The sequence below is a fragment of the Podarcis cretensis genome (assembly GCF_951804945.1).
Source record: "Podarcis cretensis genome assembly, chromosome: 17".
Taxonomy (NCBI): domain Eukaryota; kingdom Metazoa; phylum Chordata; class Lepidosauria; order Squamata; family Lacertidae; genus Podarcis; species Podarcis cretensis.
The window spans coordinates 43,108,631-43,128,223 of record NC_137187.1 but is presented as its reverse complement, the minus strand read 5'-3'; the positions used below and the strand labels follow the sequence as shown (position 1 = coordinate 43,128,223).

The following is a 19,593-nucleotide window of genomic DNA, read 5'->3' as shown; positions in this document are numbered from 1 at the left end:
CCCCCAAAGGAACTGAGAACTTGCGGTCATTTGCACTTTGGTGCCACCCCCTGCTAACTTTCTAGTATAGTTTCGCAATGTGTTTTTAATGCATGGCACCCAAAACCGGACACAGTGAACCAGATGAGGGCTGGCAAGTGCACAATAAAGTGAAACAATTAGATTGCAAGCTGCATTATACTAAGGCACTGGCCCAAGCTTGGTATTAACTACAGTGACTGGCAGCAGGTCTCCAGAGTCTCAAATAGGGGACATTCTGAGCTCTACTTGGAAAAGATGGGGACTGAATGCAAGGAAGATGTTCTGCTAGCATGCAGGTTAGTTGAATCTAGGCCTTAAGTAATTTGCTTCCAGAAAGAATAATCTACATCCCAACTTCATTTGATTACTTTCTCCACTTACCCCCCCCCAAGTACTCTCCACAGGGCTCCCTGTGTGCGCGCTCCTAGAAATCTGTGAAAGCAGACCAAAGTGTAAGATTATGAGTACAAGATGTTTTGCCTAAAACAAAAAGGGGGTTCAAGGAGGGGTGTCTGAAGCAAGTCACATCACAGCAAGACTGAAGTTCACAATCAGAGGTGAAACGGGTGCAGGATCTGGATATTTAGTTTGGTTTTAAGCATGATGTGGCACTAAAGAAAATAAGGTATGACTAAGCAACTGGTTGTTTTGAAAATATTTTAATATGAGTGCAAAACTGAATTAAGATAACAATTGCAATCAAGTGGTACTTGCTGGTGTTGTTGACATTTAAGGGCCACACTTTGCCCCTTCCTCCTCTATTCGGCCAGCAGTTTAAGTGCCTTCGCCTTATGGCTCTTCAAATAAATTATGACTTGACCTTATAGAATTATTATTTGCTTCTGCTAAGCAGTTTGCTTTTGGGAGTTATGTGGTTTATCTTTTCCTTTGCTCTTACAGTTGTGCTGCCACCCATTTAATATTCTCTCCACTCCATCCAACGCAGCCATTCTACGCATAACCTTGGGCCACTCACTGCATCTCAGTCTGACCTACTTCTTTCCCTCCCTCCCAGGGTTATTGTGAGATAAAATGGAGGTGATGGGAGAAGTGGCTATGCTCCTGTGAGCTCCTCGGAAGAAAGGAGTATAGAAATGTAATAAAAAAACAACGACGCATAGATCACATCTATTTTCCTTGGTTGTCTGAGTGACGGGTTCAAGATGTCAAAGTGAGGGAAGAAATAATTTAACACTCTCCCTTTGTCCAAGCCGAAAATTTATGTGAGACTTCAAGCAAATACACTTTACAATGAAGAAATAAAATGGGACACAATGTAAGTACTGAAATCAATGCTGGATGCAGAACTCTCTCTTGTATAGTGATTCTTTAAAAAATTCTAATTGGCAAATGGGGTATTTTTTCCTAAGCCTAATTGCTGCATCAGGTGGTGGGTGTAGATTTGGAACAGAAATTGTGAAGGGGGAAAGGGGTAGAATCATAGAATCATAGAGTTGGAAGAGACCACAAGGGCCATCGAGTCCAACCCCCTGCCAAGCAGGAAACACCATCAGAGCACTCCTGACATATGTCAGGAAGTTCTTCCTAATGTTTAGGTGGAATCTTCTTTCTTGTAGTTTGGATCCATTGCTGCGTGTCCGCTTCTCTGGAGCAGCAGAAAACAACCTTTCTCCTTCCTCTATGTGACATCCTTTTATATATTTGAACATGGCTATCATATCACCCCTTAACCTCCTCTTCTCCAGGCTAAACATGCCCAGCTCCCTTAGCCGTTCCTCATAAGGCATCGTTTCCAGGCCTTTGACCATTTTGGTTGCCCTCCTCTGGACACGTTCCAGTTTGTCAGTGTCCTTCTTGAACTGTGGTGCCCAGAACTGGACGCAGTATTCCAGGTGAGGTCTGACCAGAGCAGAATACAGTGGCACTATTACTTCCCTTGATCTAGATGCTATACTCCTATTGATGCAGCCCAGAATTGCATTGGCTCTTTTAGCTGCCGCGTCACACTGTTGGCTCATGTCAAGTTTGTGGTCAACCAAGACTCCTAGATCCTTTTCACATGTACTGCTCTCAAGCCAGGTGTCACCCATCTTGTATTTGTGCCTCTCATTTTTTTTGCCCAAGTGCAATACTTTACATTTCTCCCTGTTAAAATTCATCTTGTTTGTTTTGGCCCAGTTCTCTAATCTGTCAAGGTCGTTTTGAAGTGTGATCCTGTCCTCTGGGGTGTTAGTCACCCCTCCCAGTTTGGTGTCATCTGCAAATTTGATCAGGATGCCCTTGAGTCCATCATCCAAGTCGTTGATAAAGATGTTGAATAAGACCGGGCCCAAGACAGAACCCTGTGGCACCCCACTAGTCACTCTTCTCCAGGATGAAGAGGAACCATTGATGAGCACCCTTTGGGTTCGGTCAGTCAGCCAGTTACAAATCCACTGAGTGGTAGCATAGTCAAGACCGCATTTTACCAGCTTCTTTACAAGAATATCATGGGGCACCTTGTCAAATGCCTTGCTGAAATCAAGGTAGGCTACATCCACTGCGTTCCCTTCATCTACCAGGCTTGTAATTCTGTCAAAAAACGAGATCAGGTTAGTCTGACATGACTTATTTTTCAGAAATCCATGCTGACTATTGGTGATCACAGCATTCCTTTCTAGGTGCTCACAGACTGTTTGCTTAATGATCTGCTCCAGAATCTTCCCTGGTATTGATGTCAGACTGACTGGGCGGTAATTATTTCGGTCCTCTCTTTTCCCCTTTTTGAAAACAGGGACAACATTTGCCCTCCTCCAGTCTGCCGGGACTTCGCCTGTTCTCCAGGAATTCTCAAAGATAACTGCCAGTGGTTCTGAGATCACATCTGCCAGTTCTTTTAATACTCTTGGATGCAGTTCATCTGGCCCTGGAGACTTGAATACATCTAGACTAGCCAAGTATTCTTGTACTATCTCCTTAGTTATTCTGGGCTGTGTTTCCTCTGCTGAATCATTTGCTCCAAATTCTGCAGGTCGGGCATTGTTTTCTTTATCGGAGAAGACTGAGGCAAAGAAGGCATTGAGGAGTTCAGCCCTTTCTGTGTCCCCTGTTTGCATTTCACCATCTTCTCCTCTGAGTGACCCCACTGTTTCTTTGTTCTTCCTTTTGCTACGAACATACCCATAAAAGCCTTTTTTGTTGCTTTTAACCTCTCTAGCAAGCCTGAGTTCATTCTGTGCTTTAGCTTTTCTGACTTTGTGTCTACACGTGCTGGCTATTTGTTTGAATTCCTCTTTGGTGGTTTCCCCCCTTTTCCATTTTTTGTACACATCCTTTTTTAATCTTAACTCAGTTAAAAGTTCTTTAGATAGCCACCCTGGCTTCTTTAGGCACCTTCCATGTTTCCATCTCATTGGTATTGCCTGAAGTTGTGCTTTTACTATCTCCCTCTTAACAAACTCCCAGGCATCATGAACTCCCTTTCCTTTTAGTATTACTGTCCATGGGATCTCACCCAGCACTTCCCTAAGTTTTATGAAGTCGGCTTTCTTAAATCAATAGAGTCCTAGTATGCTTGGCTGCTCCTTTCCGCTGTATAGTAAACTTCAGAAGAGCATGATCACTCGCGCCTAATGGTCCTTCCACTTCTACCCCACTAACCAGGTCATCAACATTGGTTAGGACCAGATCTAAAATGGCTGTTCCTCTTGTTGCTTCTCCCACTTTCTGGACAATGAAGTTGTCTGCAAGGCCAGTGAGGAATCTGTTTGACCTTATGCTCTTGGCTGAGTTTGACATCCAGCAAATATCCGGGTAATTGAAGTCCCCCATTACTACTATCTCCCTTCCTTTTGCATGCTTGGCCATCTGTTCCAGGAAGGCATCATCTATGTCCTCCGTTTGGCTTGGGGATCTATAGTAAACTCCCACAATGAGGTCACTGTTATTCTTCTCTCCCTTAATTTTGACCCAAATGCTCTCACTTTGGCTTTGAGGTTCTAAATCTTGGATCTCTTCACAAGTATACACATCCCTGACATATAACGCCACTCCTCCTCCTTTCTTGTCTGGTCTGTTTCTCTGAAATAGATTATATCCCTCCATTATTACATTCCAATCGTGGGACTTATCCCACCAGATCTCAGTGATGCCTATTATGTCATATTTAGTTTGCTGTACCAAGAGCTCAAGCTCATCTTGTTTATTTCCCATGCTTTGCGCATTAGTGTACAGACATTGAAGTCCATTAATCATTTCCCCGTGTCTCTTATTTAAGGGTTTTTTCCTCCTACCACTAGGTCTGCGTGCTGTTTGCTCCATTTGGTCTATGACATTTGGACGATCATGTTCATCAATTGATAGACTCCTACCTTCAGGAGCACTGTCTCCCTCCCCCACATTAGTCAGTTTAAAGCCCTCCTGATGAGGTTTCTGAGATTTTTGGCAAAAACATTCCTCCCAACCGTTGTGAGGTGCAGCCCATCGCTTGCCAGAAGTCCATCTTCAAGAAACTGCAGTCCATGATCTAAGAATCCAAACCGTTCCTGTTTACACCATTTGCGAAGCCAGCTGTTCACTTCCACTATTTTTCCCTCTCTCCCTGGGCCACGTCGTTCAACTGGGAGGACAGATGAGATGACAATTTGTGCATTTAATTGCTTCAATTTCCTGCCCAGAGCCTCGTAGTCTCTTTTGATCTTCTGGAGGCTATTGCTTGCAGTGTCATTGGTTCCCACATGAACCAAGAGAAGAGGTATTTGTCAGTGGGTTTTATGATTCCTTGCAGTCGTTCAGTTACATCTTGGATCTTAGCCCCGGGGAGACAGCACACTTCCCGAGACATCTTGTCAGGCCCACAGATCACTGCTTCTGTTCCCCTCAGTAGGGAATCCCCTATCACCACTACACGCCGCCTCCTCTTAGGTCTGGTCGGGGTTCTTCCGTGAGCTGTCCGTTCCAAGGTCGCCTGCACATTCCCTGAGGACTGACTTTGCTGCTCGTCTTCATATACCTGATTGACTGTAATGAGGGAGAGATCCTCAAATGCAGTCTGCTCTTCGTCTTCCATGCTAGGGGAGAGGACCTCAAAGCGATTGTGTATTTCTAAACAATCAGAGTGAACCCTGGGCCTCCTACTTCTTTGAGTCACGTTTCTCCATATATTTGGCAGAAAGTAAATGGGCACATTGCCAGTTCTGGCCTTACCCCTCCCCCCCCCATGTGATCCCCAAAGATTCCCTCAAGGAAATGTAGCCCATCCCCTAAGAAAGGTCCTTCCACTCTACTGCTCTAGACTTCCAACTGCTGGACACAAGTTTGAAATGCTGTCGACAGCAGTTGGAGGAAGCCACTGTAAGCAGACTTGCCATGTATGTCTTGATCTTCTCACTAGTTCTCTTCTTTAATGAGTAGACAAGGCAACGGTTGCAAGAGCTGTTCGACAGTGGAATTTGCTGCCAAGGAGTGTGGTGGAGTCTCCTTCTTTGGAGGTCTTTAAGCAGAGGCTTGACAACCATATGTCAGGAGTGCTCTGATGGTGTTTCCTGCTTGGCAGGGGGTTGGACTCGATGGCCCTTGTGGTCTCTTCCAACTCTATGATTCTATGATTCTATGATTCTAAGTACAGCTGGACTAAAAGGGGTTTTAAAAGCAGATGAAATGGGAATGTGTATTCCATTCCTCACTTAACACTTCTTTCCCCAGCTGTAAGAGTTAAAGTACTCAAGGAAGAAATCATTTCTGTAAATAGCAGAAGCTGAACAACACAGATGTACACATCTGCTTTATAGTTAGGCTACTTTTTATTTTCATTTGTTAAGCGAGGGTATCCATAGTTCTAGCCAGCCCTTCCTACTTCTGCTACATACTCTGGCCACATAACTCAGTGGACAGTAGGTCCACTGGTTCTGAAATGGGACAAACATCCTTCAGGAAAGGAGACAGGGTGCTCTGCTCATTACTTTCAGAGCATTATTTGGGATACCTTGGTTCTGGTGTCTCTTTATGCAAGAGCCCATTTTCTATTCAAGCTCTGGGGAGGTGAGTGGGGGGGGAGAGAACATGAGGCATGCATACAGACAGACAGACAGACAGACAGACAGACAGACAAACAAACAAACAGACAGACAGATACACACGCAGACACTCTCCTATTGGCAGCATATCCTGAAGCCAACAAATGATCAATTTTGTGTTGTAAGACTCAAGCTTGCCTGGAAGCCAAGTGTGGAAAAAGTGCTTATGCAAGGATGAAGAAGCTGTGCTCCTCCAGCTGCTATTGGACTTCAACTGGCCTCAGCTCCAGCCCTCAGGGCCAATAGACAGGGCTGAAGGGAGCTGCAGTCCCATAACATTTGGATGGCTACAGCTTTCCCATCCCTGTCCAAAAGTCTCAGCAGTGGGCAACTATTTTCTGGGCACCAGCAATGGCAAAACGGCAGCCAGCCCCCAAAAAACTTTGGCAGGAGGAAGGCAGCACCAGGTGGCAAGGAGTCATGAGGCCCCTCCAATGCCGTTGAACGCCCCCCAAAGGCCACATGATATGCACACAAGAGATCAGGACATGGAAGACATTCCTGTAGTCCTTCCCTGGTGACTGGAAGCCTGCTCCTAAAAACAAAGCATTCCAAAATAGAGGAGTTTGGAATTCAGCAAATGAAGTGTGCATTTGTCAGTAGGGATGTGTCACATTAGGGTTTGCTCTTCACTCTTCCCAAACCTCTCTTCCCTTTCTACCCTCCCCACCCCCCGCCCCATGATGGGGAATAAAGCCCCACCTTTTTACCTTTCCAAGGCATGTCATCTCCCACTAGTGCAGTGCTTCTATGAGAAGGTCTTAGTGCTCAGGAACAAGAAAGGAGGGCTGCTTCCAGTTTCCTGAGTATCAAGACCTCTTAAGCAATGGGGATGCACCAGAGTCTGAAAAGGGACCTGCAGAGACAGGGGCGGGCAGGTGATTTGGAAGTGGTTGGTGAGCAGGATCCAGGCGACAGCTTCACCACCCCTGTTCTCACCTGAAGGGAGACATGGAAACCAAAGCAGAGCTTGCTTATTAAAAAATTTAATACATTAAAAAAAATAGAGACCAGTTCTGATTCCCCCCCCGAATACTTTCATTATTTTCTTCTGAGGGAAAAGCAGCACACACTCAAAAACTGACGGTGAGAGGAACAAGGGAAAGGCTATGGGGCATTTGCTGCTGCCACCACCACCACACTGAAGGAAGACACAAGACAAAACCAGGAGTCAGCAAGTGACATGCAGCTATGGCTTCTGTAGAACTTTCCCTGAACAGGACAGCCCAGAATCTCTCAGCCTCCACTCCAGCGACATCCATCTAGTCTTTCCCGCTGCCCGAAACAAAAATCTTCCTGGTCCTCAGAAACAGAATAACCCATCTGAACTCAGCAACCATGAAGCAAATGAAAGACATGCCTGAAGTGGCAATTCCAAGTTTTAGCTGGATCTGGGGCAGGAAGGGGCGGGTCCCAGCCAGAGGAACTTTTTTTAGAGAGAGAGGGGGAGATAGCAAAAGAGATGCTTTGCTTAAAACCCATGCTTCCTGTGTTTGGAGATGACCATACTGCAGGTCTAGGAGTCGCCAGGACAATGCTAAATTGAGCGGGGCAGGCAAGTGGGAGCAATGGACAGAAAGCTCCACACTGATACATAAGCTGCCTCCACATCAACCTGGGAGGCTGTACCAGCACAGGGAACTGGGAGCAGCACAGGCTACAGCAATGGACCCTGAGCTCCCACTGCAACTCTCTGGCAGGAGACAAGCAAGCAACTGAAGACAGGAATCGAGTCTCTGAGAGGAATGTCTCTCTGTGCCAGAAACACAGAAGCAGCTCACCAGTAGAGAGAGGCAGAAGACAGCAAGAGGAATGGGACTTTCTGTGCCAAGCTACTGAACAAGAGAGAAAAAAAATATAAAGCTATTTATGGCAAGGAATGATCCCTTTAGATATTCCAAGCCATTTCCAGTGTCAAAATAAAACCTCTTTCCATTCACTGCCCCACAGGGCCAAGTCCTCTCCCCAAATCCCCCCTCCCAACTCAGTTCTCAGCGAGTGCCTCTCCCTGATGGCCAAGGGTTGAGCCGGCACTGTGGGCAGCAACCAGAATAGACAAGAACGTCACAGGCCTCGGAGCGTTCACCGGCGTGCCAGCCTGCAGGCCAACCAGAGCAGAGCCGATAGGCCTCCAGGTCGCAGATGAGTTCCACCACCTCGTCCACCGTGGTGAGGCGGGCGGGGTGGCTGGCATAGAGTTCGTGCTCAGGGGGCACGGGCAGGTTTCGCACCACCACATGGAAGAAGAGGCCTGGGCGGATGTAGATGACAGCTGAGGACATGGTGGAGTGTTCTGAGCGCTGGACGAGACGCAGGTCAGGGCCGCAAAGCGGAGACAGCACCTCCCAGTGAGCAGGGAGAGGGATCTCATTCAGCTCAGCCAAGAACTCATGCAGGACGCTGTCCAACTGGGCAAGGGGCTGCGTACCACCCAGGCTATAAATCTCCATTATCTGTGGAAGGAGAGACAAAAGAATGGCTTCATCCCATCTCCCTCTCTCCTTCACAACATAGGAGCAACGTGGCCCCCATGAGTTGAGCTGTTTTGTGAGGGCTGTAGCAAAATGTGCTTCGTTTCACTTACCGGCTCAAAGTTTGGGACTCCGATGGAAAAGGGGGCAGTATGCAACTGGTCACAAACCCAGCACTCCTGCCACCCAAAAATCCCTACATGAGTTGCTATTTCCCCCCATTCACAACAGATACTACCTAGTCCCCTCAATTCCAGATGCATTTCCAGTTGTGTGACAGTGCTATGGGTGCAGAGCAAAATATTTCATAGAATGTGATACATTTCTGTTTACAGAAGAGACAGAAGACTTGGCTAAATGATCTCAGTAATTCAGCCTACGGATGTGTCTAGAGCACCATCTAGAGACCATGCTCCTGAGGATGTGGACAGGGGACCAAAAGGACTATGGCCTAACACTTGCCCTCTCAATCCTTGCCCTTGGCTTATTCCGCCAAGCAGAAGGTAGTTTTCTGTCCGGGTTCAGGAGGTGAAAAATGCGTCGTTGCAAGAGATGATTCCCCCATCTGCAATAATCGACTGGTCACAACAAAGCTGAAGTAATGTCAGTGGGTGGCATCTCTGTCCAGGAAGGTCATGTTCCACCAAATCTAGCAGGGACTGCACTCCCCCTGATAAGGCTTGCAATCTGCAGGTGCTCATCCAGGCACACTGTTGTCACTAGAAGCCCAAGTGCTCTCAGTGGCACAGATCATCCTCCACTGGCCAAGAGTGGTGTGACAGCTGAAATCTCTTCTCCAAAGAGAAAGCCAAGCTTTAGCCCTGCCCTGAAAACTTCCATGTTAGAACACATTTTAGTACTATCTGGCGCATGGAAACTGCAGTTAGTTCAAAACACGGCTGTTAAGCTATTTACTAGGAACAGATGTTAGAAACGTATCTATCTAAGGCTTCAAGAGATTCAATCAGTCTGGTCCATTTCTGAGCACCATTTAAAGTACTGGTGCTTATCTTTACAGCAGGGATGGGGAATCTGTGATCTTCTACAGATTGTTGAACTACAACTCCCATCAGCTACAGCCATGCTGTATGTGAGGGATGATGGGAGTTGTATTCCACCGAAATTTTGAGAGCCACAGGTTCCCCATCCCTGTTTTAAAGCTCTATATGCCCTGAGACCTGGACCTTGACTTCTCCCATTAAGCCTGCTCAGACACCGAGATGTTCTTCAGAGTTCCTCCCATGGGGAAGAGGCCTTTGCTGCAGTGGTGTCTTGCTTATGGAATTCAACCCCCCCTCCCTGCCCTCCAGGGAGGCTTGCCTGGCCCCTACACCAGCATCTCTTAAGTGCCTGGCAAAGACTTTTGACCACTTATTGCGGTCATTTTGAGATCAGGTCTTTTTGAGGTCATTTACTGCTTAATTGCTTTTCTAATTGCCTTTCTTATTAGCTATCACAAAAGGCGCCAGACATTCTGAATTCAAGGGCAGTAGAGAAATATTTTAGATAGATAAATCAATCAATCTCAAACTATATCACACTTCTGCAAATGGCATGAACCTACAAATATCTCCATGTGGTTTTTGCAATGGGGGTGCCGTATAAATTGCACCAAAAGACCTCTCCCTCCATGCCTGCCACACTCACTGCATTGTTCCTGCCAGCATGTGGAACAGAGTCCAGTTCTACAAAGTAAGCCTTCTCTTCTCCCTAAGTCAAAGAGCCCAGGGATCTTACCAGTTGCCCCAAACAACTTAATCACTCACCACTGGTGGACGCAATTGCTGCAGGTGCTCCACTTCTTCGTCATCTTCATCATCCAGAACCACCAGCTCCTTGCCGTGCGCTCCCCGCCCCCTCTTACACTGGGGAAGTCCTGCTGAGACCTGGAGGAAAGGAAAAGACATGGAGCTTTTTAATATTCAGAAACTTCCCACAGAGCGAACAGCACCACTTGACATACAGGGAAGGATGGGAGACCATGGACAGCAGTGATATTAAGATACAAGGCTAGAAACGTTTTCGTTGCTGGCAGCAACTCTTTTTACATCTGCTGCAGCACAAGGCCAGGATGAATTTGTGGTCAACTTGCTGTGGTGCTCAGTTCTTTGTGACATTGTCCTTACCAAGTCATGACTGCAGCCAATGTGACTAACAGCCTTGGCAATTAACCATATCAAGTTTAGATTAAGCTTCATGCATTAAAAAATGGGGGAGGAGTAACAATAGTTGTGGGCTTTTCCTTACTGGAAGTATGGAAGGAAGGGACTAAACAAGCATTTTGTGGAGATGTCCAAAACAATGGAGTGGTTGTGATAGTGTAGGAACCCAAGGATCAAAACTAGCTTCTATGTTTTTAGCAATTCTTGTTTTTATCTGCAAGCCACCTTGAGTTCCATCAGGAAAAAAGGTGGGGTATAAATATATATATATAAAGAATAAAAACAGCAATATTTGGGAAGGAGGCACACACCACTGGTGATTTTGAACACTCAAGCCCTACAGCCCAGGTGTTAGGATTTCATATTTCTTTTTTGGTATACTGAATCTCTTTTAACATAACAACAGCATTTGGAAACCTTCTGATGAATGTCACCAACCTGATTCCAAGCTGTATTAAAAACACTAAAAAGAGCGCTGCTTTAAAGTTTTATGAGCCAAAAGCAGGAACATTCGAGGTCAGCAGGCGGGAAGAAAATGTGGGCTTACCCGAGAATCATTCGATGGCCAACAGTCCCCCTCCGGTTCTGCACGCTCCTGTTTGTCAACGGGAGAGGTGGCAATGAGGAGGTTGACAGCAGGTGGTCTGGTGTCGGATTGCTATGCAGAAACATGAGGGCACGTAAAGAGAGAGTGTATTAAAGGCTATGCGCTTCATTCTGTACAGATGTGGAATGTGCTCTCACTCCACATGCTCACTTACAATGGTTCCTATGGTTCAATCCCTGTTTTGCTATATTAGTAGCTTTGTTGGTCAGAATAAATGGGCAACAGAAGGAGCCACATGCACTGCACAGGACAAGAAGCCTCTCTGCAACCTCCCCACCATACATTTGAAAAACAAGAGGCAAAATCCCAACAATGCGGGGATGGGACTTCACCTTTCTTCCAGCCCTCTACATCAACTGCCACATCAACTCTGAAGAGCACCCCAAACCTCCAAGATGCTCTTTTGCTGTTCCTTTACTACTGTAAATAATTTCTGCTGCTAAAAATGATTGGTCTGAGTTATTAAGCGGGGGGGGGGGGGGGGGCACCTCCAGTTATAAATTCAGTGTCCAGGCTGCTGGGTCACTGAGCCTACTAGGGAAGAATTCCCCCTTTTTGCCTGCAGGGTTGCAGCCAAGGAGGAACAGGATGAGGCATGTCTCAAGGCCTGGGCACTTCCCGGAGTTAGGTTTTTGGAAGCTTAATTCCTGCTGTTTGGCAAAGCAGTGGGTGGTGGTGTGGGAGCAGGGGGATCTTTCCTTGATTTGGAGCCCTCTATCCTGACATGTGGCGCTGTGGGTAAAAGCGGGACGCGGGTGGCGCTGTGGGTAAAAGCCTCAGCGCCTAGGGCTTGCCGATCGAAAGGTCGGCGGTTCGAATCCCCGCGGCGGGGTGCGCTCCCGCTGCTCGGTCCCAGCGCCTGCCAACCTAGCAGTTCGAAAGCACCCCCGGGTGCAAGTAGATAAATAGGGATCGCTTACTGGCGGGAAGGTAAACGGCGTTTCCGTGTGCTGCGCTGGCTCGCCAGAGCAGCGATGTCACGCTGGCCACGTGACCAGGAAGTGTCTCCGGACAGCGCTGGCCCCCGGCCTCTTGAGTGAGATGGGCGCACCAACCCCAGAGTCTGTCAAGACTGGCCCGTACGGGCAGGGGTACCTTTACCTTTACCTTTTATCCTGACATGTGAATAAAGAGCCAGACTATCTGAATGCTCACATTTGTCCTCTGCAACGTCCTCCCCAAAGGATGTTCACCGAGCTTATTTGTCAAGTCTTTAGAACTTCAAGACTTTGTTTCCAAAAAAAGGATCTGGTGCTCCGTGTAAGAAATGCTTCAGTATTGGGCATTTCAACTGTCAGGAGAGGAAGGATCAAGAGAGAACGCACTCACTCACCTTCACCAGGACTTGAGAGGGTGGGGTGGGGTGTCGAGGTACTTCTGACTCCTCTTTGACATGCGGCAGGATGGGGCGGTCCTTAGCCAAGTCCTGGGCCAAAATTGAGCCACTCATCTCTGGCTCTTTCTTCCACTTCACTACTGGCTGCTGTTCCAGCTCCTCTGGGCCCTGCAACCTGGGCAAATGCATCTGTTCCCTGCTTGAAGGAGACTCCTGCAGCAACAAGGGGTCCGGGGCAGGAGGGAGAGGAGAAGGGGCAGGTTCAGATTAGGAGCACAGGAAGTGGCCTTAGACCCAGTGTGCCCATCTAGTCCAGCATGGTCTGCTCTGACTGTCAGTGGCCGAGATGGGCAGCCACTTCCTCATCAGCTGTCATTGGATCTTTTTAACTGGAGGTTCCAGGGAGGGAACCTGGATCTTACTGCAAGCACAGTCTCTGCTCTGCTACTCAGGTATGACAGGTGTCTTTGCATCAAACCACTGTGGCATTTGGGTGCCAGGTACAGAATTAGGCATCATGAAGATTTCAACCCCTATGGCTACAGAGATTAAAGCTTTAAAATACCAGAGGCATTGATAAAAGCATTGCTTCCAGTCACTGGAGTTGGGAGGATGCTCCTATACTCTACATATAGAGTATGTAGAGTATGCCTGCCCTCTGTGGCCAATATGAAGCAAATTCATTTGATTCATTTGTGTAATTTCATTCAGCTTGCAGAACCAGCCCCCCCTTTCTGCCCCCACAACACAGAATTTCTTTAAGCAGAGTACCTGAGAATCTTTGCACTCACTCCTGCTCCTGTGCATCCAAGGAGGACCCAAAGAAAACTTGTTTCAACCTGTGCACCACAGGAATGCATGCTTTATCTGACCAGGTTCACTTCTATGGACTAAACCAGTGTTTCCTAATGGGGGCTATATGGCCTCCTGCCCCCCCCCCAGGATATATATGGGGGCCACAGCACAAGGCTAGGAGGCCATAGAGGGAAGTGAGAAGAAAAGGGGGGGTTATTTATTTATTTATTAAATCTGATTGGTTGGCTATCAGCTTGGCCAATCACAAGCAGGTAAGGGGGCGACCCACCAGAGGGTGGCCTAGTGCTTCTTTTTGCCATGTGCATTTTCTTGGAACTGTCCTGGTTGGTTTACAGTGGGAGAGGGCGATGCTGGGCCAGGTGGCAGCCTGGGTCTGACTCCACAAGGCGCAGGGTGCAATTCACCCCAGCACCTAGCAGATCAGGGCCTTCAGATGTTGCCGAGGGGTGCAGGGCTCAATTCCTAAATAGCAGCTTTCAGGACAGGTAGTGCTACAGTCCAAATGGGCAGGGTATAAATAAATTCTTATTCTTAAACAAGGTCAGAAAGGGGCCACAGTCAAAAAAAAGTTGGGAAACACTGTACTAAAGGGTTATGTCACGACAGGCACTTGAGAAGCTGCCACAAACATTTTAGTTGCACCAAGTTTTAACACAGCTCACAGTTTGTTGGCTAGCAGCAGACAACACTCTGTGCATCTACTCTAATACAAGCTTGCTACAGAAAGTTATTTTTTTTTAATGATATTTATTGAAGTTTCCATTAAAACACAAAAATACACAAACACAAACAGACAAAATACAAGTATAATTTCAATCCTTTTTTTCTCTTAAACCTTATTTCCTCGACCTCCTCACACCTCCCCCTTCTGTGTTATAATTTCATTACTATCCACTCAACAAGTTCTTATCTTATTTCTCAACCTAAACTTAACAATTTGTTATGTCATGCTATTATTTTCCTTTTCTTCTTTCTTTCATTCCTCAATTTATTTTTAAAACCTTTTATCTATTTAAATTTTAAAAAAACCCAATTTTAACTTAATCTTAAACCTTTTTCCTAAAGTCGGCCCAAATTTCCCTTCCACGATTTTTCCACATTCCCTAAAAGTTATAAATAAAGAAATAAACATATAAACAAGATCTAAGCAGATTATATCACCCTTCGGATTTTCAATTCCCACCCTCCCTTTCCTGGTTTTGATCCCCAAACCAGTGTCCATAAATACGTCCATTTCTCAGCCTGGATCCCAAACACCTGAGGCTTTTAAACCTCTCTCAGTTTCTCTCTGCCGGTCTTTTTGACAGTCCTTTGTTTCCAACACCAACTCTCGAAGCAGCTCTGTCCCAATAATGTCCATTTTTCTTCCCAGCAGGCCTCTATATTCAAAAATGGAGCTCAAATTTTGTTTCTTAAGTCTTTTAAATCTATATGTCCCAGAAGCTCCAATTTCCATCTCGATCAAATTTGTGCTACCAGGCCTCTGGTCCAGCTTTGTCTTCTGCAACATTGTGGCTTCGTCTTTAATTTCCAGCAAGTCCTCATATGTCTCTTGGGATTTTTCAAACTTCGTTTCCCCAGCTGCAGCAGTTTCTGTTTCAACTTCAAGGGCTATTGGTTCAGAGACGAAAACTTGTGTCAAGTCTCTTCCTGTTCCCACAAGATTGTTTAGTGTATCATTCAGTGCTGTTGCCCTTGTTGTTAAGATGTTGCTCTGCTCCTGGAACTTTCCCAGGAGATAAAAAGTCCTGTTCAGCTCAGCGGGTATTTTTCCACTTACAGCCATTTCTTGCAGTATTCCAAAACTCCCCTCTAGGGGGATTCTGTTTACTTAGTGTCTTTAAAATTCCAATCCAATAGACCAAAATGTAACTTATTTTCCTTTGCTTCCGACAATTAAATCCAAATCTGAGAAAATCTAGCCAGCAGAATCACCAAAAGCAACATTTCCTTTTATTTTCCAACTTTGACAGCTAGTTTGACAGATGTCAAAGTCCGTGTCTTTCCAGCAGGCTCTTTCACAGATCGCACCCGGGTCCCGGGGGGGGGGGGGTTGCACTTTAATTTAAACCAATTCTTATCCTCCAGCAAAATCAAATATACTGTCCAATCGCGAAGATAGTAATTTTTCTTCCAAAAAGGCAACTTTTTCTCTCAACTTTAGTTGGCTGGTCCTTGCTTTAGATTATCTACAAGGCGGGGGGGGGGGCGGACTTCCTTTTTACACTTCCCCCGATCGTGCCGAATTTTAAGAAAGAATTTCCCTTTTAAGTCCAATTTCCATATTACTCACGGGTTGTTGCTTTTAGTCCGAATATTGAAGGAAAAAGTCAGCGCTCTCCATCCATGGCATGCGGCTTCGCTCAGCAGGGGAAGCAGAGGACTCTCAGCACCGCGCCGCTCCCCGCCTCCGTTCCGCAGCCTTTAAAAAGGTTACTTTGCGGGTCGGGGGGGCGCTAATGGTGCCCGCCGAGTCACCATGTCCACAGGCATCCGCACCTGTGGTTTTTTAGGGTCCCCAGGTCGCCGTCGCGGCAGAACCCGATCCCTACTGAGCCGATTCCCTCCGGAGATCGGAGGGAATCCGCCATTAGATGTTGGCGCTAACCCGGAAGTCCCTTGCTACAGAAAGTTAAAACTTCAGAATGCCCTGAAAATTCAATATAGGGACCCAAGACAGTGTGCTGTTGATATTTTTGCCGTTACGTTTTCAAACTTCACTGCAACCAGAAAGGCTAGAATCATGCTTGAGAAAACAAAGTAAAAGTAGGATTTGGAAGACTTACGAGTGCTTTGCAAAATGCATGTTGTCCACCCTGTATACTCAGGGTGTGAGAGTGGTGGTCAAGCACTGATTCAATGTACATAGCAGGTTTTTACAAGTCACGTGCCTCTTGCTCTCATTGCCCAGAAATCTGGGAGCATCACTGTATCCCAGCACGTGTGACACAGCCTTCCGTCTTAGGGACTTTTTCTGTGAGCCACTTTCTTGCCATTCTAGCTCTGAGGTACAGTAGAGACTCATGAGTTGACCAAGCTTCCTGCAAATAGACCCATCAACAGAAAGGATGTGCTCCCAGCTGATCTGTGGGTGCTGGAGCACTATGCCTTGCCTCTCTCATTGCCAAATGCCACCACACTAGTAGGCACACTGGGAGAGTCAACTCCCATTCCACTGGAGGAAGACGAACTGGAGCAGGACCAGAAGGGATTCCTTTACTGGGATCACGACAATAGCGGGCTCATTGCAAACTAGCTCCGCCAGAGAGAATTCTCATTTCCATTCAGACATTGTGATGCACAATCTTATTCCCCTCACCTTGCAGCCTTCTGTCGATTTAAATAAAAATCAGCCCTGAGACCCTTCATCAATACTTAAAATGAACAGCAGCACTTCACTCAGCTATTCTGCCCCAGCAGGAGATCCAGGTGGGCCAGGTCATAAACCCACTGCCCTAAGAAAGATGAAAATAACCAACATGTGCATAGCAGAACTTGCTGATGATGCCAGAGCAGCAAACAATATTGTAATGCTCAATTCCTAACTAGCAACTTTCCTTGAACTACACATCAATCCCTGGTGGGCAGACCTGGTTCAAATCCCTGTTCAGTCATCAAAATATCTTTAAGTGGTCTGGGCAAGGGCATCTCAGGCTTAACCTTTTAACAAAGCAGTTGCAAAAAATAAATATCTGAAGTGTCTGAAAATCTGCATCAATGATGGTCAGGCCTTTCCTGGAATTAGGCCTCAAATCAACATTGGAAATAAGCTCAGAACAATGACTTGCCTGCCGAAAAAAGAGGAACAGACTACTTGTGCCTGGCAGAGGGGTTGAGCGGGTTCCATCCCTGGCACCCCAGGCACAAAGGAAGGAGGAAGAGGGAGCTCCACCCCGCTCAGCTGCTACCGTCCACTTGCCTGCATGCCACTCCTTGATGCCCAGGGAGGCTTACAGTCAGCATAGTGTTATGGGAAAAGTTCCACCAGCAATGGAATGTCCCCCCCTCTCCCCTCCTATGGACCTCTAAATCTGTTTTAGGGCACATATGGGACAGCGAGAGGCTGGTGAGGAGGGGGCTGCACTAGAAGGAATCCTTGCACTAACACAAATGTTGAATGCCACTCTCAGACTGAGTCAGAACAGCTGCACATGGCAGCCAGTGGCCTTTAAGCAGTAATTTTTGCCACATCGCATTAATGTTTAAAGTACCAAGAATTAGGAGAAATAATTTAGTACTTGGAATCAAACCAACAGAACCATCTAACTCATCCTTTGGCAACCTGGTGCCCTCCAGATGTTTCATATTAGAAGTCCCATCAGCCCCAGCATCACATGGGTGTGCTGCTAAGGGGACGGTAATTGCAGCCCATGAGCACCTGGAAACTGGTCTGCCAGGCTGGCAATTGCATTATTCTCACATTGCCAGGCAGGTGCCCAGAGCAACTCACGAGCAGCCTTCCCCTGCTGTTTGTCCACAGCACCTGGTACTTGGAGAGGTACTGCCTCTGAACATGGAAATTCCATTTCATCATTCGAGCCTGCTGATGAACTAGTTCCCCCATAAAACTGGTATAAAGGGATCTAAGCTAATGACTCTTTGTGTTTCTTTGTGGCTGATTAGCTGCTCTCCCTGTGCAAAGTCAGAGGGGGCAGGGTTTCTGTTGAGGCAGGTGATTAGATGTGGGAGGAGCTTATCAGAGCTTGCAGTTTGATCCATCTTTTAGATTTAGGGGAGCTAGTCTCAAACGTTTGTTGGGGGAGACCTAGGTTTTTTTTTGGGGGGGAGTATTTGTCCTGTCTTCACGCTTTTTATGATGGAGGACTGCTGTAGCCACCCCCAACAACACGTTCTCAAGATGGAGGGTGAGGGAACAGCTGCAGTCGCCTGTGGTTCCTGCGCAATGTTTGCCATCTTGCCAAATGTTGCCGGCAGCTTTACCTGCAGCAATTGCATGTTGATTGCCCTCTTAGAAGACAAAGTCCAGCAACTGGAGGAACGTGTAGCTACGCTCCAAAGAATTATAGAGCTGGAGCTCTTCTTGGAAGCAACAGAGCACACCGTCTCCACCAAGGAGGAGACAGGGGACTCCCCTGAGAAGGAAGCTAGTTCACCAACACAGGAGCCAGATATATGGAGAAACGTGACTCAAAGAAGTAGGAGGCCCAGGGTTCACTCTGATTGTTTAGAAATACACCATCGCTTTGAAGTCCTCTCCCCTAGCATGGAAGACGAAGAGCAGACTGCATTTGAGGATCTCTCCCTCATTACAGTCAATCAGGTATATGAAGACGAGCAGCAAAGTCAGTCCTCAGGGAATGCGCAGGCGACCCTGGAACGGACAGCTCACGGAAGAACCCCGACCAAACCTAAGAGGAGGTGTGTAGTGGTGATAGGGGATTTCCTACTGAGGGGAACAGAAGCAGTGATCTGTGGGCCTGACAAGATGTCTCGGGAAGTGTGCTGTCTCCCCGGGGCTAAGATCCAAGATGTAACTGAACGACTGCAAGGAATCATAAAACCCACTGACAAATACCCCTTCTCTTGGTTCATGTGGGAACCAATGACACTGCAAGCAATAGCCTCCAGAAGATCAAAAGAGACTACGAGGCTCTGGGCAGGAAATTGAAGCAATTAAATGCACAAATTGTTATCTCATCTGTCCTCCCAGTTGAACGACGTGGCCAAGGGAGAGAGGGAAAAATAGTGGAAGTGAACAGCTGGCTTCGCAAATGGTGTAAACAGGAACGGTTTGGATTCTTAGATCACGGACTGCAGTTTCTTGAAGATGGACTTCTGGCAAGCGATGGGCTGCACCTCACAACGGTTGGGAGGAATGTTTTTGCCAAAAATCTCAGAAACCTCATCAGGAGGGCTTTAAACTGACTAATGTGGGGGAGGGAGACAGTGCTCCTGAATGTAGGAGTCTATCATCCAAATGTCATAGACCAAATGGAGCAAACAGCATGCAGACCTAGTGGTGGGAGGAAAAAACCCTTAAATAAGAGACACGGGGGAATGATTAATGGACTTCAATGTCTGTACACTAATGCGCAAAGCATGGGAAATAAACAAGATGAGCTTGAGCTCTTGGTACAACAAACTAAATATGACATAATAGGCATCACTGAGACCTGGTGGGATAAGTCCCACGATTGGAATGTAA

The 19,593-nt window shown here is 46.8% G+C and overlaps 1 protein-coding gene across 19 annotated transcripts in view; it reads right to left on the bottom strand.

Moving 5' to 3' along the window:
* Window positions 1-19,593, bottom strand: part of LOC307206175 (methyl-CpG-binding domain protein 1-like) — a 178,695-nt gene that overhangs the window by 50,922 nt on the left and 108,180 nt on the right. For 14 of the 19 annotated variants that reach the window (XM_079958994.1, XM_079958993.1, XM_079958998.1 and 11 more), the window contains 4 exons: window positions 12,609-12,824; window positions 11,216-11,326; window positions 10,273-10,392; window positions 665-8,488 (listed from right to left, as the gene is read on the bottom strand). In XM_079958994.1, the coding sequence (XP_079815120.1) occupies window positions 8,027-8,488; window positions 10,273-10,392; window positions 11,216-11,326; window positions 12,609-12,824 (909 nt within the window). In that variant the 3' untranslated portion in view covers window positions 665-8,026. Of the gene's footprint in view, window positions 1-664; window positions 8,489-10,272; window positions 10,393-11,215; window positions 11,327-12,608; window positions 12,825-19,593 lie in introns of those variants that run through there. The other 5 variants (XR_013834300.1, XR_013834301.1, XR_013834302.1 and 2 more) reach the window with 1 other exon arrangement.